Source organism: Penicillium paradoxum (assembly GCF_028828445.1).
Source record: "Penicillium paradoxum strain IBT 22861 chromosome Unknown utg000007l_segment0_segment0, whole genome shotgun sequence".
NCBI lineage: Eukaryota > Fungi > Ascomycota > Eurotiomycetes > Eurotiales > Aspergillaceae > Penicillium > Penicillium paradoxum.
The window spans coordinates 6,395,725-6,417,481 of NW_026643185.1; the positions used below are offsets into that span (position 1 = coordinate 6,395,725).

Sequence of the window (21,757 nt, forward strand, 5' to 3'; positions counted from 1 at the left end):
ATGAATCTTTATTCACCATTGGATCTCCGGTTGCGTGCTATGTCTGTATAACCAAATCCGTCGGCCACTAAGTAATTGTGTCGCCGAAACTCAGCCCGTTAGTGTTACTCTAGCCTGACATCGATTCCTCGAAACCGGCACATTTGGTGTTTAATGTCATGATAGCAATTGAACGGTGTTGGATCTGTATGTGATAGTCTTCTAGTACGTATAACAGAGGGCCTAGGCAGTTGCAAGACTCTGGGGATGGCCCCTCGGACTATTGTATAGACTATGCCTTCCAAGGTTGCAAGCGCACCTATTCATAATCCACTTTTAAGTGGACATTAATTAGTTCAAGTCATGGGATTTGGGCTCAATTTAAAGATGCCTCTGGGGAGAGCAGCCAGGTGGCTCCTAGTGGCTATGTATAGAACCCCATGCCGCATTCGGACCGAGCTGAAACGCCGATCTTGGCCGCCCTTCAGGGTCCAATTGATTCGTTTTGTTTTAGTGGTTCCTTGGTAAAGCGCCGAAATCCTGGGAGCAACAAAGGTACACAATCCTGTGACACGTAACTGGATTCGACGTTGATGGTATTCCTATTGCGTACATGTATTTACCTCTCCGTACTCCGTACTCCGTAGTAGTTTCGATGGGGCCATGATGCTATTTCTATTTCTGCGCTTGGATCAAGACAGTCGATCTAGACTTCCAGATTCCGAGATAAAACGTGAAAAATTAAAATTAAAATTGCTTGGAGAACACCTCGGTACCTTCCAAGGCCCTTTCAGCCGTTGTTCTTACGCGTCCCGATCGGCCTTGAAACGGAACCCCACCGCACGCAGGCACACCTCTGTCTTCATCTTCCATCTTCCTTACTCATCTTACGCAGAAATCTTGGGCTGGCTCATTTTTCTGGCTCTTTGTGACATTCGTCGTTCCCTTCACTCTGATCCCTTCCGTCATTATCCCTCCGGGCCAAGCTTATTGCCGAATCCTCCCTTCGCTCACCCGAGTCTCTCGCTCATTCCCTGATCCATTGCCGGCACTGGAGGTCTTTCGACATTAGGAGCACTCGGCTCCTTGGACAAGGATTCGTTAATTACCTCAACATGGTTCCGGACAAGTATGGCTCCCACAGCTCCCTTGGAATTGGCCCTCAAAGGCAGGCTGGCGACAGGCTCTAACATCGTTGCGCGCTGCGCCCCTGTAGATATGTCGGGCTTATTTTAGCCATTGTATCGACTATGGCAATCGGTACGAGTTTTGTTATCACCAAAAAGGTTCGTGTCCCACGAGACCCCCGACAAACAAAAAGTTGGACCCGCTGGCCGAAGGCCACGGAGCTTCGGTTCAAAGCGACAACCATCAGAGCGGAGTCGCTAACGCTTCTAAACATAGGGCTTGATGCATGCCTCCGAACGTCATGGGTTTGAAGGAGAAGGGTTCTCATATCTGAAGAGTCCGGTGTGGTGGGGGTGGCATAGTGACACGTACGGAACCCAATGGCCAGATTTCACATTGCGACCAGGATGCTAATATCTATACAGTGGCCCTTGGCGAAGTCGCCAACTTTGCCGCATATGCCTTTGCGCCTGCGATTCTGGTTACGCCCCTGGGTGCGCTCAGTGTTTTGATCGGGTTAGCAATACTTCCCAACGAGATGGATAATCACATAGCTGACATGTTATAGTGCGGTCCTGAGCTCATACTTCCTCAACGAGATACTTGGTGTATTGGGAAAACTGGGCTGTGCACTGTGCTTGCTGGGGTCAGTCGTCATCGTTCTCCATGCGCCCCCAGACAAGCAGGTGGAGACAGTCAATGAGATTCTTGCATATGCCGTCCATCCAGGTACAAATAGCTGATCGGTCTTCCGCCCTGGAAATGCCTGCTGACCTTGCGACCAGGATTCCTATTTTATTGTCTGGTAGTTGCGATCTTCTCGACCGTGATGATCTATCGGGTTGCGCCGATCTACGGCAAGAAGAACCCCCTCATCTACATCTCGATCTGCTCTACTGTTGGATCTGTTTCCGTCATGTCCGTCAAGGCCTTCGGTATTGCGGTGAAGTTGACCATTAACGGTAACAACCAATTTGTCCATGCATCCACCTACGTTTTTGCGATTGTGACCGGATTCTGCATTTTGACGCAAATGAACTACTTCAACAAGGCACTGAACTCTTTTTCCACGTCCATGTGAGTCAAGACCCGGAGAAGTCTGCAGATGGGAGGCTAACATGATTTTCTTCGATAGTGTGAACCCACTTTACTATGTCACCTTCACGACTGCGACCCTTTGCGCGTCCTTTATTCTGTTCAGGGGATTCAACACCACAGATGCTGTCAGCACGATATCCCTGCTCTGTGGATTCCTCATTATCTTCACCGGCGTTTACCTTTTGAATCTTTCGCGACATGACCCTGATGGACATTCCATGGTAAATTCCAAGCTTGACGAAGACGGTGTGCCAACAGACGGTCTGGCCAGCTTCCAAACCAGGCGCTCCATGCAGTCCCGCCGAAGCACCTCGAGCACATTTTTCAATGGAAACGGCGACCGCGAAGGCCTCATTCACGCATACGATGTGGAGAACGGAATTGGCATGAACAACTTGGCAGACATAAGTAATGGGGAGCCTGGTCCAACCTTCGAGCGGACTGGGGCACAAACTGCCCTGCATACCAAGCGGAACAGCCAACTTTGATCTCCCTAGGTTATCACAAGGACTGACCCCGTACTCGTCTTATGACAAGACCTTTTGAAATGATTTTTCTTCCTCTCTACACGCTCTGCTGCTCGCAAGCTTTCCTTCCACAGGCTTGATCTCCACTTGTATTTTTACTGTTCTCCGACTCAAATGCCAGAGCTGCATTTGAGACTCGGGCACTCATCAGGCACTGGACCTGTCTGTATGAACGACTGGATATGACTCTGGGTACCTCTGGATGGTTGCGATTTTTTTGTCTTATTCTTCTCATTTTACTTTTTTTTTTTTTTGTTTCTTTTCGGTGATATGGCATGGCGAGAGACTTGTATATACTGGATCACGTTGGCTTTCTGCGGAATAAAAGGGCGACGTACGCGGGTGGGGCCGATGATGTATTTGCAGGTCAGCTGTTGATGGAACACGCCCATCCGAGATTCCTTCATCTTCAATTTACAGCTTCAACGTATTGCCTACGTATTTTTTCAATGCCTGTTCCTGGCTTCCGGTCTTTCTGAGGAGGCTTATAGACGTCAAGGGCAGCCGTGTGATTTTGTTATCTTCGCGGGGAACCTGCGCGATGCCCGCTTTATTGCGCAAATTGGCCATTGTCGCCGCGGTCGATGGTCTAGTTCTGTATGCGCCGGCCAACGGACCGCGGAATAATAGCGGAAGCAACAATGAGGCTTCCTCTATTCGCATCGACTACAAGACGAACAAAATTACAGCGTTGCCCACTTTCGCCTCGGAACCACTGGACGGGAAGGATGCTTTGGAGGCCTATGGTCTAGTGGGTATGTGGACGATCTAAGCAGCAATCAGAACAGAGTCTAATCCACCTGCATTATTACTATAGGTCTCTTGTCTGTCGCTTCATACTCGTTCCTTATTTCCATCACGCAGCGCCAGCAGGTAGCGCAGGTTGAAGGCCGTCCGATTTACACCGTAAGCAACGTTGCGATTATTCCAATCTCGTCCCAAACCGACGCGGCCCGCGCTATTCTCCAAGCCAAGAAGGAGTGTTCGCAAGAGGAGATCACCATCGAATCGTCTTCCGATGAAGATGACCTCCCCGACAACGAAACTGATAGAGCCGAGGCAGAGGCGGAGATCCATAGCCTACCGGCTTCGCCCACACGTGATACTCCGCATGGCCGCGGTAGTAATGTCAGCAGTATTGCTGAAGATGTCATTGGGAAAAAAGTCCGCTTCGGACGATTTGCGGCCAATTGGCTGTCGCGCAAAAACCTGGGCCTGCCGAGGCCGGGTGCATTGGAGCAGGATACACCGGAGTCTCCCTTCGATGAAACACCGAACCCTTTGGACGATTTGAATGAGGAACAGCCTAAGGCTGTGAAAGAAAGCTTGCCTGAAGAGCCTTTGGCTGAAATCGAGGCTGATCGGCCCAATTATGGCCAAGCTGCGGACTTACTCCCGAAGCTGCTTCGGTATACGAAGCTTTTGTTTGCGTCGCATAACTTTTTCTTTGCATATGATTATGATCTTACGCGCTCATTATATACACAGGAAGCATGGAAAGACCAGCTTCCCCTCCATAAAGTTGTGGATCCATTGGTATGCGTGACCCAAAATCCCGTAGGATATTTGCAGAGAAGCTTTAGTTGCTAACCAATTGGCAGTACTTTTGGAATAAACATTTGATGAACAAATTCATTGATCATGGCGCTCACGGCTTTGTTCTACCTTTGATCCAAGGCTTTGTCGGCCAACGGGAATTCACAATTGCTGGTGCTGCAAAGAAACAGTCCTCGAAGGGCTCAGAGGATCTCTCTGAAGGTCGAATCCTCGGCGAAAAGCACGAGGCCAAGGCTGTTGAGGCTGATGCCACAAAGCGTGATTATCTTTTGACTCTGATCTCTCGGCGGTCTGTCAATCGGCCAGGTCTCCGATACTTGCGCCGTGGTGTCGATGATGATGGCAACACAGCAAACACGGTTGAAACAGAACAGATTCTCTCTGTTCCGGACTGGGCTTCTTCTCATCCTGCCTACTCTTACTTGCAGGTCCGGGGCTCCATTCCCCTTTATTTCTCCCAGTCCCCATATGCCCTGAAGCCAGTTCCAGTGCTCCATCACTCCGCAGACACGAATTTACTTGCCTTCAGCAGACACTTCCGAGAGTTCAGTCGACGATATGGAAAAGTTCAGGCTGTATCTCTCATTGACAAATTGGCTGGCGAACTGAAGCTAGGTGAACAGTATGAACGATATACCGAATCATTCAATGCTTCCGGTGGCATTGATGGCGCCCCATTGCAATTGGAGTGGTTTGATTTCCATAGCGAGTGCAGAGGCATGAAATTCGAAAATGTATCTCGCCTGGTTGACCGACTCAAGGATACCCTAAATGAGTTCTGCTACACCATTGTTGCGGATAAGAATATCCTGCAGACCCAAAAGGGAATCATCAGAACTAATTGTATGGATTGCCTTGACCGGACAGGTGTTGCCCAGTGTGCATTTGGCCAATGGGCCCTTGAGCGTCAACTTGAGAATGAAGGTATTGACATTGATCTCGGCGGTGATTCTTCCACTCAATGGTTCAATACTCTTTGGGCGGATAACGGTGATGCAATCTCAAAACAGTATTCATCAACTGCAGCTTTGAAGGGAGATTATACTCGCACACGCAAACGAGATTATCGCGGTGCTCTCAACGATTTTGGATTGACACTATCCCGCTACTATAATAATATCGTCAATGACTTCTTCTCCCAAGCCTGCATCGACTACCTGCTGGGTAATGTTTCGATTCAGGTCTTTGATGAGTTCGCCGTCCAGCTTCAAACCACTGATCCTGGTATCTCGGTTCAAAAGCTTCGTCAGAACGCCATTGATACAAGTTGCAATATCGTCATCAGTAGTCCCTCTGAAGAATTCCTCGGTGGCTGGACCATGCTGACACCACGTCAACCAAACACCCTTCGTACCTTGCCGTTCGAGGAATCGGTCCTTCTCTTGACCGACGCTGCAGTGTATAGTTGTCGCTTTGACTGGGAGACTGACAAGGTCCTTTCCTTTGAGCGCATTGACCTACGCTCCGTCTCCCGCATCCACTATGGTACATACATCACATCAATCTTAACAGATAGTCAAGCCAACGAGGCAAGCAACGTCGGCCTTGTCATTGTCTATCGTGACGGGGACATCAATACTCTTCGTGTGAACACCCGATCCCTGCAGAGTGATGTTGATCTGAACACACTAGAGACCACCGCCAGTGCCAACAGTGAGTGGGACCTCGTTTCCTGGCTCCGTGGCAGTAAGCGTGCTACGACCCGCTTTGTTGCATTCAAGAGTCTACCGCTGTCGAATTCGGTGGCCAGCCCGAGACTTGGTGCCACCGGAGGGACTGTTCGGGAGATGGATCGGGTTCGCTCCATCTGTTTGGATATCGAGCGCGCCATGTTTGCAGGGCAGGGACGCAACACCGAGGCGTCTTCTGCGGTTGAACAATCTGACATTATATCTTTGGCCGACGCTAAGAAACGAACGGGTTGGTTGGAGTACCTTGTTTATGATCTTAAGAAGATGGTTTGGGCATGATCACTTTGTACATTTGTGGTATGTTGCAGTCTGTTTCCTCTGCTGGGTTGACCCGTCCCTTTCACATTATTCACCTTGACTGACGCTACCTTGCAGCCTTGTTGGTTTGCATCCATTCGCATTTCAGGAAGACCATTTTGTGTCATTGGATGAATCATTGGATCATTGGAGCGCATGTATTCACGATGTCATCGCAGGATCTGGTATTTGTTTTCTGCATTTCATTACATATCTGGGTTCCAAGCGATGTGTTTTACCCGGCTTCGTTGGTGGGATATCTTGCATGTGATGGATACGGGCCCGGTCTGAGAACTTCCATCTGTGCATAAATACCCATACTCTTTCCATACAGTCCAGTGGACAGTGGAGTTATGCTGTTTTCTAGTACATGAGTGATAATCTCACATTATAGTATCATGATTCATGCCGATAGACCAGCCGTGGAGAAGAGGTTCAGGGAAGAGTGCAGTGGTACCTAGGTACAAGCAGAAAAGGATGGTTCAGCAGTCCAGTGGACCTGCCTGGGAACCTGAACAGGCCCTGAGGGTCATGTACATAACGAATTTCCTAAGCGGCAATCCCCCCGCAATAATTTTTCGTTCGTGACTTCCAAATCTTCTTCTCTCAACCATCCTTCAGCTTCAACTACCAGGTCAGTCAGTCATCAATCATCACATGAGGATATATGGATGACTGCGGAGTACATCTATAGAAGAAGAGATGTTGCCTGCCTATAACAGGCAGGTTTATTTACGGAGTTATGTTTATCCGAAGGGTTTATCCGAAGGACCAGATGATGGACATCAAGCAACTGACCGCCTACCAAGTTCAGCGGTCTCTTTTTTTCTGCCAGCACATACACACCCCTCAGTCTTCTATATCTCCGACGTCCTCTGATCCTGGCCTTACTCGTCTCGCCATATCGCTTTGGTCACCCTCAATTACCTACACGTCTCATTCCTGGATCTGCCTCAGCGGATCGGAAATCTTGCTTTGTCTCCTTGATCTGGGGAAACGAAGGGAGCCGTTCCCACATTCTCGGCGGGGCTCCTGTGCTACTCGCACTTTCGACTTACTTCCGTCGCATCGAGTCCACTCACCGTAACAAGATGGATTGGCAACCTCAAGATGAGCCATTGAGGCAGCTGGCTGGCTGCCTTCGCGACTCTCTTAATGCAGGCAATCCTCATGCCCGTGTGCAGGCTGAACAGGTAAAATGATTTCTTCCTTTTTCTTTTCCTGTCGAGTGTCCTCCTAATGCGGTCGCGCCAATACATCACCCGAAGATGGGAGCTAACTTCAGATCTCTTGATTGCAGATGCTCGCACAGGCGACTTCGTCGCCCGACTACGTCAATTACATCACCTACATCTTCTCTACTTCGCATCCTGCTCCCGCGGGAATCAACGCAAATGAATACTCCACCGTTCGATTCGCCGCTGCGCTAAATGTCAAGACAAAGATTCATCTTGCGTACAGCACTATCTCGCCCCAGAGCTTGGTCTACATCAAGTCCGCCGCTCTGCACACTCTCCGCGACGCTGATCGCAATGTCTCAAATGCTGCCGGTACTATTATCACCGCAATGGTTCTTCAAGGAGGCCTCTTGGCCTGGCCTGAGATCGTTAATGAGCTTCTGAATCTTGTCGGCAATGCCACTGGGGATGTTCCCATGTCAGCTCGGGAAGCTGCAATGGACGCAATGCTCAAGGTCTGTGAGGACAACCGCAAGGTCCTGGATCGTGATTATCACGGTCAACGCCCCCTCGACATTATTGTCCCCAGTTTGCTTCAGTTCACTTCAATTGAGAGTTCCCGTATCCGGGTCGCTGCTCTCACAACAATTCACGTCTTCTTGCCATTCAAACCCCAGTCATTGATGACATCGCTCGATCAATTCCTTTCGCAGTTGTTTAGTCTTGCTGGAGACCAGCATACTGGAGTCCGACAAATGGTATGCCAATCATTCTCCCAGCTCGTGGAGACGGCGCCAGAGAAGCTGGCCCCTCACATGGAAGGGTTGGTGAACTACATCATTGTGCAACAACAGTCTCAAGACGACCCAGAGCTTGCACTTGACGCTGCTGAATTCTGGATTGGTGCCGGAGAGCAGCAGCTGCTGAAGGCTGAATTGGCCCCATACATGCCCAAGATCATTCCCGTCCTCCTTCAGAACATGATTTACGACGAGGAGGAAGTGGCTCGGCTGATGGACGAGCAAGATGACGCTGACACCGAGGATCGCGCCGAAGATATGAAACCACAGTTTGCTAAATCGAAGGGTGATCGTCTGAATGTGTCCAAACCGGGCGAACAACCAGAGGCTGTCCCAGAGCAAGAGTCAGAGGTGGACGAAGATGATGATCTGAGTGAAGGCGAAATCGAAGACTCGGAGTTCGGAGATGATCCTTCAGGTCAGTGGACCCTGCGTAAATGCTCTGCCGCTGCGCTTGATGTGTTCGCTACCGTCTACCACCGTCCTGTCTTTGAGATCCTTCTGCCTTATTTGACAGAGACTTTGCGCCATGAGCAGTGGCCGAACCGAGAAGCTGCCGTCCTCACCCTGGGTGCTGTGGCGGATGGCTGCATGGATGCTATCACCCCCCACCTTCCAGAACTGGTCCCTTACTTGATCTCACTTCTGAATGATGCACAGCCTGTTGTGCGGCAGATCACTTGCTGGTGCTTAGCTCGTTATTCTGGTTGGGCAGCTCAGCTCCGCGACCCTGCTCAGCGAGCCCAATTCTTTGAGCCTATGATGGAAGGTATTCTCCATCGCATGTTGGACAACAACAAAAAGGTTCAAGAAGCTGCAGCCTCTGCATTCGCTAGTCTGGAGGAAAAGGCGGAAGAAAACCTGGCGCCCTATTGTGAGCCTATCTTGCGCCAGTTTGTGGCATGCTTCCACAAGTACAAAAACCGAAACATGTACATTCTTTACGATTGCGTACAGACGCTCGCCGAATGTGTGATGACTGAGCTGGCGATGCCGCATTTGGTTGATATCCTGATGCCTGCCCTTATTGGTCGCTATAACAGCATCGATGATGATTCCCGGGAGCTCTTCCCCTTGCTTGAATGCCTCGGATATATTGCTGGAGCCTATGGCGATGCCTTTGCTCCATTTGCACAGCCTATCTTCGGTCGCTGCATGAAGATCATCTACGGAAATTTGCAGGCTTCCGTTCAGTCAGGAGGAAATTATCAATTCGATGAGCCAGACAAGGACTTCCTTGTCACCAGCATTGATCTGCTTAGCGCAATCATCCAGGCCATCGACCCGCAGAAGAGTGGCGAGCTCGTGCGTACTTCTCAGCCGCCTTTCTTCGAACTCCTCCGCTACTGCATGGAAGACGAGAACTACGAAGTCCGTCAATCGACGTATGCTTTGCTGGGAGATTGCGCGATTAGCATCTTCCCGCAGTTGGAAGCCTTTGTTCCCAGCCTCGCACCGGTTATGGTTAAGCAGCTCGACTTGGACCTGATTCGCGATGATGATCGTCACACCGGCTTTAGTGTCCTGAACAATGCTTGTTGGTCGTGCGGTGAGATTGCTGTCCACGAGAACGCCCCCCTTGCGCCCTACGCCGAGCAGCTTTACCAGGGGCTTGTTGCCATCATCAGCAACGAAGAAGTCATCGATTCAGTCAATGAAAATGCTGCAATGGCATTGGGACGATTGGGATTCTGCTGTGCGGACCAGATCGCCCCCCACTTGAGTGAATGTTCCAGTGCTTTCCTGAAGTCGATGGAGAAGATTGACTTCACGCGTGAAAAGGCTTCGGCCTTCCTCGGCTTCAACCAAGTCGTTATGAAGAACCCTCAAGCGATGGAATCGAGTCTGCTTGATTATTTCCAGGCAATCGCCACCTTCCCCGCTCGCTCGCTGGCACAAGAGGAGTACAGAGATATCCAAGTCTCATTCCAGCAGGTAAGATCATCTCCCGTCACTTCTCGGTAATACACCGCTAACCACGACATATAAATAGGTACTTCAAGGCTATAAGAACTTGATTCCTGACTTCAACAACTTCCTCAGCCAACTCCCCCAGGCTGTGGCCCAGACACTTCGCACAGTGTACCGGGTCTGAGCCGGGCCGCTAGACCCTTTACTGAGATTGGCGTTACTTTCACGTCACTTGGCCGTCACTTGCGGCTCAGGCTCAGCTGGGGTGAGTTGGACGAGGCAGCAAGATCTGTGCATAGGGTGGGATCAGGGATCGGAAATTTCAGGTTAATAGGAAGAGGAGGAATATTTGGGGGGACAAAATCATGGGACGGAGCATCTGCGATTTCGCTATGTTTTTACGTTATATCTCATGATTGCAACATGGGCATGCATGACTCTTTATGATCGCTGTTTTTTCTTTTACTTCTTGATTCCCATCTTGCATACCATTGTGCATAACATCATCAAGTTAGGACAGGTTCATAGTTCTGCTTTTTGCTTTTTTTTTTTTTTCTCCTTTTCTCAGCGTTGATTTGGGGGTTCTTCTTTGCGTTGCATACTCATACCCCCGTTAGATAGATACCTAGATAGATAGATCTTCCGCATTAGCAATGGAGATCTCAAACAACCTTTTGTATATATCTCATAGGGTGTAGATTATTGGTATTTGGGCGATGTTCTGCAATGTGCTTTTGGGGGGAAATTGGATGAGATGTTTGACTATGTTTGCGAGGCACGTTCTTTGAAGTCAATCAATTTGTGCTTTTTGATGTTTTTGGAAGCGTCTACTTGGAGCATCTTTCTTGGTCTCTTTCGTAGTCTCTTTTTTGGCTTCTTCTTTTCTATCCCGCTGTTGCTGGGGTGCATCAAATCTTATGATCGTGCAACGGTCGAAGATATATAGTCTTTTCAAACAGTGAATTCCAAACCATCACAGTGCTTGTTAGCAAGGCGAATTGCATGATCCAAAGGCGTTAACTCTTGGGACGAATGTTGCATTGAAGTGATGTGGTATCTGTTGTGACGTCTCTTGTTTCCTTGATCTGATCCGTGAAGAGTTATAGAAGTGTAATTAATGGGCCTACATCCGCCTTTTCCAAGCTCCTCTGGTATAAAGAACCTTGTGTGAGTAATTTCATAACAGAACATATTGTAGATGATGTTGCACTCATGCTGGTACTATGTAGTCTGATCTCGAGCTTGGACAAATGAACCATCGCCGAAATGCCGACATTAACACCGAAAGCAGCGCATTGGACTGCTCACTCTTCCGTGAGCCCAAGGTTTACCGTTCATGCTTCTACAAGAAGTGACGATCGAATTTCTAGGGCCAGAACATTGCTGTCAATGAGCGTGTCAATTCTACGTGGGCCTGATCGAGAAGGGTCTAGTTTACACCGATCGTGGTTGAAATAGTCTACGCGCTTGTTGAAGCCCAGCTTTGGGAAAATTCGAATCCACACTTATCCTTGGGGGCCATGTGTCTAGGGTGGGTTCAGTCGTGCTTCGCCATTGTGTGCCTGGTAAGTTCAATGATAGCTAGTCATTGAGGATGATTGTTGTGTCGGCCCACCAAGGAGTGATATCCGGCATTTGAAGACGGACTCTACGTCCAAAAAATTGGATGAGCTTCTTCACACCTCTGAGGTTGCAGCCTGGGCGGCTGAAATCGCTGCTGATTGGATTCGGTGCAGCTGCATGTCTGAAGATGGGGAACACGCTGAAGATACTGATCGGATTAGTGATTTTGTCCGTGGCGCCCATTCTGTGGTGGTCATTATCGGGCGTCCAAGTGACTTATACCATCCGGATTCTTCAAATCCTCGTGATTTCACTCCAGAGGTAAGTAGAATGCTGCGGCACGTAGGAAGTAGGAAGTGGATCTTTCCTGAGAATCTCCTGAGCCCATCGATCCAACCTATATCGATATACGAAAGAGGTTGTGACCCAGAGTCCTTCGGGACTATGTTTAAACTGAGTCTCGCCAACGGAGTTCGAGGAGACCCCCTTGTCTCAAGAGAGCTTATCGATCATTATGAAGGCTCGATCATCCTCAGTCCTCCAGAACTGGTCCTAATTGCCCTGCAGTGCCTTTCAAGCCGTGAAGCTGGGAAACATTGGCACATGGATCTTTCATACGTCTTGATGGGATTCTCGAGACGCCGTCCAAAGGCCGACAAGACTGACGCGGCGTTCGAGACCTTTTGTCGACTGTCACTAGCCAACGACAGTGACAGATTGACTGAGCGACTCATATATATGCTGCCCCGACACGAAAACAACGATATATTCAAGCTTGACGATTTCTGGCACAGAAAACTTTGAGAGATCGAGCCTTCTTGCCAGGTCGTCGGTCTAGGAGGCCAGGATACCGTGACTTTGAGCGGTGCTTTTGGTGCCCCGATACGCTGGAAATCCTTCAGGCCGGTCAACATTGTAATGCGCAGTAGTCCCTTATTGACCCTTAGAGGCGCTCTGCTCACAATCTGCGGATCCAGAGGTGGAGATTACACTGTGGTGACAGTGGTCGGATGGATTCTCACAGGGCTCTGGCTTGTATCACATTGGCATCTCCTTATCCCCTGAACTCTCTCTATATTGGCAAGACATGGTCAACACAACAATGGCTGTTCGGGTTCGAGGGCAACCTGGAAATTTGTGAGATTGAAAACCTTGTCTTTCGGTATCAATCTGGGTCGATTGAGATGGAGTTCATACTATAGCAACCTCTCATGTCATAACACCGACGACAACGCCGAGTGCATTGGACAAGATCCCATGCGCGAAGACTGCCCCGGAAACTTTGAGCCCGATGCGTGGAAATCTGACTATGGGCCTCAAGCTCTTAATCTCGGTTGATACCGATACCATGGCCGTCACCCTCTTCCCAGCGGTCCATCCGCCGGTGGCATGCAGCGAGCACTGCTTTGTTCCTATTGGGCACTCCAACACTCTATTGTGAGAGTACACTCGTCTTGGACAAGATGCCACGTGTTGATCTATTTCGACTTGGGTTGGCAAGGCCGGACGTACAGCTAGAAGAGGTCACAGATGCTTAGCGTATAGCGAGTTGATTTTGTTGGTGTCTCCTACAGTCAGTGAATATTGTGCTCGTCATGTGAAGAAACGTGGGTTTAGGGGGTTGCCAGTGGAAACGAGGAAGTCAATCAAACAAGCCCAAGCGCCAATATCAAGACAGGTAGTAAGTATGCCCGTGCAGAAGATTGGAAATTCCATCTGGCGATACAGTCGTTTCTAATTTCAACAGCAGTCATTCTCCAGCATCAAATTCCCGAGTCGCCAGATTATGTTGAGAGTAACGATTGGCGGATGTCGCTCTTAGCGAGTGACACATTTCTCCTCGCCAGCGACAACACTTCCTCTCAAAGGTCTAGCCTGACTGGTTAGTTGTCTATGACTATTGAAACATTGATTTTGTGGTTTCAAACTGCAAAAGAGGAACCGGATGGGAGGTTATAACTTATTACGAGTTCAATGAAAGGGGCTTTGTTCCCGCTCAACCCAGCTCTGTAGAAGCTACGGTCGCTGAACGTCCATCGATGTACTAAGCTCAATTAATGCATTGACCACAGAAATGCAGGGGTCTCATATCACATTGTTTTCAAAGGAGTCGAAGACTTACATCCGTCCTGCTACCTGGCGATGCACACTCGACAATCCACCTCTTGGGCTCATAAGCCTGCTACCGTTACTCTGTATTGAGAATGTAAGCCCGATCATCCAAGGCATATTCGGAATTCGTTCATTTCACCTTTGACCCGCAGTGTGAAACCATTTATTAGTGCTAAATTTGTCTCAAGAGTTATCGCGTTCGTCCATTGGTGGACACCTTGTTCGACCGTTTCCTGAATCACTTCGCCCCCTACGCCTGCGGACTATTGGGTGAATAAGAAGCCTGCTTCTTCATCAAAGGAGTTACTTCTTGGAAGTATCTACTCCGTACACAGCCAAAGTTACAAGTGTCGCGGGCGAGAGATTCCAAGAATCCCTAGGGCTGCCTGACCCTGTCTCTCCAAGTCCCATCGATTCATGCCTGATACAAATGATACAGACACCACATCACGAGTAATCTAGCCAATATGGACCATCATGTCCCCACCAGGCCTCGGACCAGCGGGGACGAATTGAAAGATTAGGATTAACAAAGCCCCAGCAAGGCTCCAGCAGCCCAGCAGCCCAGCAACCGAGCAACATCCGAGCAGCATTTATTTTTGGATCTACGATGCAGGCAGTATGCATGGCCAGTACCGAGTATTTGTCTTACCTCTTCCCAGCAGCAGGTACCTCTCCTATATCAAACTACGTGTATACCATTGGATATGCCTATCTCCCCTGACTCCCCCGAGGCCTCCATGCTTGCAACACTCATCACCAACCAAAACCCACCTACCCACCTACATTATCAAGCCGAGCCTCAGGATAACCGGAGGAACCAAAAGAGAAAGAGCACGAGAAACAAGAGCCATCTAATCTAAACCAAAACAGCCTCCGGCGCTCGCCTCATTGGCCCGTTATAATTAACAGTCGGCAACCAACGCCACCGGATGAGCCGTTCGCTCCAATTGGCCGCTCAGACAAGGAAAAGCCCAAATACCAAGACGCGAGCCTTTCCCTTAACTACTTTTTTTCACGAAATCCGGGCGCAACCTACGCCATGCTTATTTCTCACCCTGTGTCCCACCCTGTGATTAACTATCCTGCTAGTGGATTCATTCTGGAGCCGTAGAGATAGCGTACCCGGGAGCCTGGTTCTCAATGGGAGCGCCTGGCAGGCGTTGGTCATTCTCGCTTCTTCGGGGCTATGCCGTTTGCGGCGTGCAGAGATGACCAAGGCTATTGTAGGTCAAGGGAGGCCAGGATCCGGTTCTGATTCTTGTTGGCTGGGCTTTTGGGCTTTTGGGGTTTCGGGGGATTGGGGTTCGGGGTTCTGTCTACTCCGTAGACTTTTTTGCCTTGAATGCCATCTCACGCATTTGGCCTCGTTCCATGCGGAGTTGATCGATCTAGTGCTGCCCCCAGGGTCATGCCATGGGTCTCCTAGGAGATGAGCCGGGGGGTTCTTGGGGGTGTCCGGATCTTCACAGCCTCAGTAGTGATGTCACTGACCGGTTGGTACTTCTACCTTGGACCGGGAACGTACATTATACATGGCTCACATTGCCTAGGTAAGACCCGGCACAAGCCAAGTGATTTCATTTCAAATCTCTGTATAGTCACAATTTGAGAAATATGAAACAATATGCTCCCTGTGCCACTAGAAACATTGCATGAAATGCAACTGTCCATCTTCGTTCTTGATGCAGGCTCCTAGGTTTAAATGGCGCTGGTGAGACTTTCCTTCGTCGTCCTCGAGTTCTGCATACAGTACTGGCTCGTTGTTAGGTCCCTCGAGTCTGAAATCAACGTTGCGTGCGCGGTCCGAAAAATTCTGTTCACCCCAGGCGAAGTCACCTAGAATGTGTCAGTTTCGGAGTCAGATGAACAACACAGAACATGGGTAAATCCTGACCCTTTCTTGCCCCCAGGAATTGGTTTAAGTCGAGCTCCGAGTACGTTGCTTCTCCGGAGGGACGTTTGCAGTAAGCGGTGACGAGGTGCTTATCCTTGAGCTTGATGCCCATGGATGATTTGTGGAAGCCCATCTTATTGTGGAATCGAGCTATGTATATCGCCGCGAGGCGCAGTCAATCACGGGAGGTTCTTCGGCCTCGTTTGGGGCTATGTATCAGCCAGACTGTAGCGAATGCTTAATAAATGCTCTCGGGAGGTGGAAGTGAAGCCGAGAACTGCCAGGGTGTTGTATGTTGCATTCCAAGAAAGAGAAAAGAAAGAAACCAGAGATTGGCGTGATATGATACGAATGAATTTAACTACAGGCGTTGTTGCCTCTAATGACATCGCTATGGTGTCGATTTCTGTGGCCATTTTTGAAGTCGTGGAGGCGGCTAGCTCTACCATCATGGTTTTCTCATTATGACACTCGTGGCAGTTGTTTCTCTCCTCCGCATAGTCCCCGATAGGTAAGCTATCTGATAGGGTTGAGTAATATCGGCTTGGCTGAAGGCTCCGTCCATTATATGGCGTGGTCATGTTTTACCCAGGTGAAAGGTCATGATGATCTCATGCACGAAGGAGGCCTATGCAACGTGTGTTGTCAGCCTCACGTCTCGATGTATCAACTGTCGGGCATGAGTCTTGTCGGGCAATAAGTTCTGTATACTCCCAGTGCTCCGTACTCCATCCTCCGTATGCCCCCAACGATACCGTGGCCGAGGAAACCAAGTTCCCAGGTTGACGCTAACGACTCTATTTGGGAAGATATCCCTAGTCCGTCGAAAGTCGGGAGATCCCAGACTTTCGATCTATTTGTTTCAGGTTTGCTTAGCTACATATAGTTTGTTTCTTTTGCGATCTATTTCTAGACCTAGAGCTTTAGGCTGTGTCGTGGCGGAGAGGATTGAGCTGTCTTCTGTACATGTCCAAAGTCATTTAGATTGCCGTGCAGAGAGGGAATGCAGTATCTATTGCAGATGACCCAACGGTCATTAGGCTGGGGAGTCCATCATAGTATACTAGTATACTCCGTAAGAGGCAGTATCCTAGGAGCATAGTGTATTGGCGATCTGTGCTGATCGAGCAACCCCACACGCGTCTAGAGTAGCCCTCTTGGCGCAATAAAGTTGGTGACCTCGGTGTGTTCGAGATGCCGCCGGGATTCTTCTTTGCTCATTCGGTTTTTCATGAGAGGATGCGCACTTGGAATCAGGTCTTCTGCAAGAGGACCAGATCTTCCAGGGCGTTCCGCGGAGAAGAAGCGCCGAGCTCGCGAAAAAGAAAAACGAGCCAAAAAAAGAAACGATAAAGTTGATAGTCCTAACCCATCCGTTCTCGGTACTTTTTTGGCCCCCAAGCTTGACCTTGTTGGGCCTGATGTCGCGACAAGCGAGTCCGGCTGATTGGACTCCGGGGGGTTCCTTCACCAAAAGTAGCGCCCGAACATTTCCGACTTTCGGATTCTGGAACAGGAAGGTCCCGTCTGGGGACTCTGAAACCAAACCGGTCAAACAGCTACAAGATACTCCGTACTAGGTCCGGAGGACGGAGTACTATCTTCTGGAGACCTGGATTGATAACCTCGTCAAATCAAAATCTCCGGGCGAGTGTGGTGCCACGTGTGAGCTGGTAATCATCGTCATGCCCCAGTCATCGTGGCCAGAGGCGCCCAGATCGAAAGAACACACCGACTTTAGACCCTTCAGACCCTTCAGACATCGTCCACGTCCGATCAGAAAAAACGTGGCTTCTGGTGTCACACCAATCTGCAGGGTTTCAGGGGCCTCTGACTTGGATGGATAGACTCAGATGCTGACCTTTTAATTCCTCCAGCTCCAATGCATATTCACCCCCGAATGCCCTTTGCTTCTAACATTCCAACCCGTTTTGCGCTGTACTCAGCCCCTGGACCCTGCAGGAAGGAGTGTCCTTTTTCTTTTTCTTTTTTCCACTTTTCCATGGCCATTCACACGGTGGAACAGCCGATCGCCCGGCTCTATTTGATACCTGTACACCTAGCAACTAGATCTTCATTTCCCTCTTTGGGTCGCTTGACGTCGCACACTTTCAGGCTCCCCGGGTATGGGTTCCCTTCCCAACCCAATGGTAACTTCGCCAAATGAGAGCAGTCCCGAGAGCCATGATCTTCATGGGCCAAACTTTATGAGTAGCGGGAGGAGAGACGCGGACTCCGTCCTCCATACAGAGGAAATAGTACTCCGTACACCGTAAGGAAAAAATTGGGATGTGGATGCGGTGATCCCAGGTCTTACACCCCCTGGTTGCGGACTAAACCTTCGAGACGCGTTGCCTCCAATCCCCCGGGTCCAAGTGGTGTACGGAGTAAGGTAAGGCCCTTTTTTTTTTTTTTTTTTTTGTTTTTTCCTGTCTTTTGGAGCAAAGTCGACCTATACAGTCATCGAGGTGATTTCCAAGTCTACATTCGGTTGTGATTACCGAGTTCAGCGTTTAGTCTCGCCATCTGACTCACAGGCGGGTGGAAACGCCCGACTTCCGCCTGTCAAGCTGAGCTTGAATTTTAGCGAGTAGAGTGGAGGCCCAGCACCAGTCTTGCATTGCGTCTAAGATGGCGCGATTGGCATTTTCTTTTACTCGACGGGGTTAACGGTGCTTGACAGGCGACCCACAATCCAGGGTCCGATCGAAAGCCTTGCGAGGCCAAAAGACGATCGGGTACTATAATCATGCATTATGGTTCTGTACTCCATACTCCGTACGGAGCACGGGGTACTCCGTATCTTCTGTCATGTTGGGAGCCTGGGGTCTGTTCACCCCTGCATACATCGTCTTGGCTGGAACGCGGGAAGTGGTGCAGGGAAAAAGCAAAGAGAATATGAGGCCTTGGGAATCCTGCTTGGTCCTGGGTAACGTGATGTGATCATCTACAACGCACTCCGTAGTCCTCCGGAGTGTAGATGCAATATCACCGGGTGAGCAGGATCTTAGGGCTACGCAGTAGTGCAGTCTAGTGCCGCCCAGCCGGATCGAAAGTGAAGAAATCCCCCAAGTAATGCGTAATCTCCACCGATATAGAGAGACCTCTCCATATCCCTGCACGAAAGATGGGCTCACATGCGCCTAGTCGATGGCCTAAGCCTATGAAGGCAGCTGTATAAGCTTCCCATGTGGTTGACCTGGAATGGCCGAGGGCTATCGTAGACGGGGGGTTTGGTCGAATTGCTCTTTTCTTTTCTTTTGGGATGACTCCGTATATTGGGATTATATTGGATGATCGGGGGTTCTCATTGGATTAGGGGCATTATTAGGGGATTCTTTCAGTTGGATCCTCTTGGCTGACTCCCCTGTACCCAGAGGCTCAAAATCTCGATCGTCACTGGGAAATTCACCCCAAAAAGATTAATTCGAATAATGGGCCAGATGGATCATATACTGAAGCCTTTTCCTTCTTTTCCCCTCAAACGGCTTTACCCCTTTCCTCTTCTCTCTTAACCTGAATGGAGATCTGGAGTACTCGTATTCTCCACGTGCTTAATTCAACTGATTCTTCGGCCCCCAAGGTTATTTTTGGAGATCCATTCTTATAAACACTTCGACATTCCCCATCTTATTACATCCAACATAGAGTCTGCCGGGTAGAGGCGCCCATTGTCAACACCGCACCCTATTCGCATTCATCGGAGTCCACAGTGACTTCGATCTCCAGTCATGGTCGGTCCAGGCGGTGGTCCCCCACGCAAGAGCCACACCAAATCTCGCAACGGCTGCAAAACATGCAAGAGGAGACACATTCGATGCGATGAGACCTTCCCGCAATGGTATGCTCCCAGTGGAAATCAATGACCCTCTGCGCTGGCTAACGGGCCATCCAGTCGGAATTGCACCAAGCACAACTGCCGCTGTGATTACCAGGACCAGGTTACTGCACAACGGGGGAGCCCTCCCGCGTCACGCCGCAGCCCTGACCTTCTCATGTCGCCAGAGATCGAGATGGAAATAGACAACTGGCACCGCTCTGGTGTGCCTCCATACCCGGAGCTCTTGCAGTGCCCACGCTCCGGGTGGTCTGGCTTGTCGCGGATTGATTTGCGCTTGATTCATCATATTATCGGACTGTCCATTGACTTGCATCGCCGAGGGCTGAGTGCCAGCACGGTCTGGGCCCAGAAAATGCCCAAGTAAGTTTGTCTTTGGGTTTGGCTGGGTTGGGGAGTTTATGCTAATGACATTCCAGCTTCTTGGCTATTGCACTGAATAGCGAGTTCGTTATGAGCGCCATCCTAAGCTTATCGGCTTTCCATCTTGCTTTCCTTACACGGCACCAGGAAACCAGGCAGCTGGCGGTCCGTCACCAAGTTGCGGCGTTGCAAGGACTGCAGGCTGCCCTGGTGTCCTTCTCAAAGGATAATTGTGATGCAATCCTTGCAGCATCTGTCCTTCTCTCATGGCAGGCAACAGAACAGTGAGTGCGATGCGAACTCTTTGAGAGCACCCTCAACTAACAGTGGAGCAGTCAGAGTTGGGTGTCTTTGCAACATGGCATCTCGGGTGTTCTAGAATCGATGCATCCATATTGGAAACAAGAGTCAGAACTTGCACAGTTTATAGAGAACCAACGAGCGTTGGGCATGCCAGATCCTTCAATGACCGGGGCCTACCAGCCCCTCGACGAAGACCTGGCCTATTTAGATCAAACAATCCAGGCTCTACGAATGACGCAGAAACGCGTTTCGCACAACCTCGAACACTCCCAGCGCCTTGGGGAACTCGTCGAATTCACTCAGCAATTCCGCGATGATTTCCCTAACCAAACACCCGAGCAATTGTTCGAGAGCATCCAAACCCTTCGTCGTTGGCTCTTCTGGCTTCCACCGTCCATGCTCCGGAATAGCGAGACAGACATCAGTGCCCTTCCAATTCTAGCCCAATTCTTTGCCATTGGCCTCTCCCTCGACCGCTTCTTCCCAGAGCTGGGCGGCGCATACCTAGGTGCCTTATCTATCGGCCCCATTGAAGAGATGTACCGCATAATAGCCGCTCACAATGCCACTGACCCCTTCAACCCTGAGCTCCGTCTAGCCCTTTCTCTCATGGACTTACCCCACGGCATTGTCGCCCGCTATCGCAGTCGTCTCCCCTGGTCTCCCCGCTCATCAGTCGACCACTATTCCTCTGGTCCCTCGAGCCCTTATCGCCACGCTATTCACGACTATCCCCTCGTTGGCACATCCTCACCCGCTTCCGCCTCGCCTTCTTACGCTGCTTATACCCCACCCTTGCATTCTCCTCCCGCCGTCACCATCGCCAATTCCCCCTTCCCCATTCAAGATGCCTACGTCTCCGCTGCCCCCTCGCATTCTCTTTACCCGCCCTCTCCGCAACTCCTTGATTCCCATGATGGTCAACTTGGTCTTTCAGATCTGGGACACGCTCATGGCCACGCTCATCATTCCTCGATCCCTAATTCAGCATCTTATACCCCACCGTACGGCGGCGAGGCGCTCTGCGCTGATTTACCGCGCACGGACGGCACTCTTGGTCTCAATATGGAGGTTTATCCACAGACCCATCCTTTTGAAATCCCAGGATTGGTTGCCTCTGCTTCACTCTGGACTTGAATGCAACCACACTCGATTTTCGAAGCGAAGCTATCTTTACCGAGACAACAAAAAAAGACAAAATCAACAAAAATATGGGAAATTATAGGACAATTCTGGGAAAGGATTTGTTCAGTTGGATTCTGGCTATTGGGTACCAGGAAGGGAATGAAAGACATCACAGCGTCTTTCATTCCCCGGAAATATGGAGGCTACGGCGTTATTTTGCTCTTGGATCTGGATATGGGGAACAATGTGCTTGTCGGATCATTATACGCGAGCATTTCGGTTCCACCCCTCGAATTTCTTTTTTATATACTGAGGCTTTTCATTCTGTGTTTGTTGAGCATGAGCGTTGGTGTGTGATCTTTGTGATTGATTGTGATGCTCGGTTTGGAT

The 21,757-nt window shown here is 49.9% G+C and overlaps 5 protein-coding genes across 5 annotated transcripts; 4 read left to right on the forward strand and 1 right to left on the reverse strand.

The window, feature by feature from the left end:
* Positions 1 to 1,229: 1,229 nt before the first annotated feature.
* N7457_009832 (DUF803 domain membrane protein) lies at positions 1,230 to 2,693 on the forward strand (the record flags this gene model as incomplete). The annotated part of the gene is made up of 6 exons (XM_057180875.1): positions 1,230 to 1,265; positions 1,384 to 1,468; positions 1,533 to 1,623; positions 1,676 to 1,836; positions 1,893 to 2,184; positions 2,243 to 2,693. 6 exons carry the CDS (start codon positions 1,230 to 1,232, stop codon positions 2,691 to 2,693), a joined length of 1,116 nt encoding a protein of 371 aa, XP_057029261.1.
* A 580-nt stretch (positions 2,694 to 3,273) lies between these two features.
* N7457_009833 (uncharacterized protein) lies at positions 3,274 to 6,259 on the forward strand (the record flags this gene model as incomplete). Its single annotated transcript, XM_057180876.1, has 3 exons — positions 3,274 to 3,487; positions 3,550 to 4,268; positions 4,334 to 6,259. The coding sequence occupies 3 exons, from the start codon at positions 3,274 to 3,276 to the stop codon at positions 6,257 to 6,259; spliced, it is 2,859 nt and encodes a 952-aa protein (XP_057029262.1).
* Positions 6,260 to 7,368: 1,109 nt separating this feature from the next.
* Positions 7,369 to 10,350, forward strand: N7457_009834 (putative importin beta-2 subunit; the record flags this gene model as incomplete). The annotated part of the gene is made up of 3 exons (XM_057180877.1): positions 7,369 to 7,470; positions 7,578 to 10,190; positions 10,249 to 10,350. The coding sequence occupies 3 exons, from the start codon at positions 7,369 to 7,371 to the stop codon at positions 10,348 to 10,350; spliced, it is 2,817 nt and encodes a 938-aa protein (XP_057029263.1).
* A 5,133-nt stretch (positions 10,351 to 15,483) lies between these two features.
* On the reverse strand, positions 15,484 to 15,871 carry N7457_009835 (CVNH domain-containing protein; the record flags this gene model as incomplete). Its single annotated transcript, XM_057180878.1, has 2 exons — positions 15,484 to 15,680; positions 15,739 to 15,871. The coding sequence occupies 2 exons, from the start codon at positions 15,869 to 15,871 to the stop codon at positions 15,484 to 15,486; spliced, it is 330 nt and encodes a 109-aa protein (XP_057029264.1).
* A 3,598-nt stretch (positions 15,872 to 19,469) lies between these two features.
* Positions 19,470 to 21,379, forward strand: N7457_009836 (putative C6 transcription factor RosA-like; the record flags this gene model as incomplete). Its single annotated transcript, XM_057180879.1, has 4 exons — positions 19,470 to 19,579; positions 19,634 to 19,939; positions 19,996 to 20,223; positions 20,275 to 21,379. 4 exons carry the CDS (start codon positions 19,470 to 19,472, stop codon positions 21,377 to 21,379), a joined length of 1,749 nt encoding a protein of 582 aa, XP_057029265.1.
* Between the last annotated feature and the right edge of the window lie 378 nt (positions 21,380 to 21,757).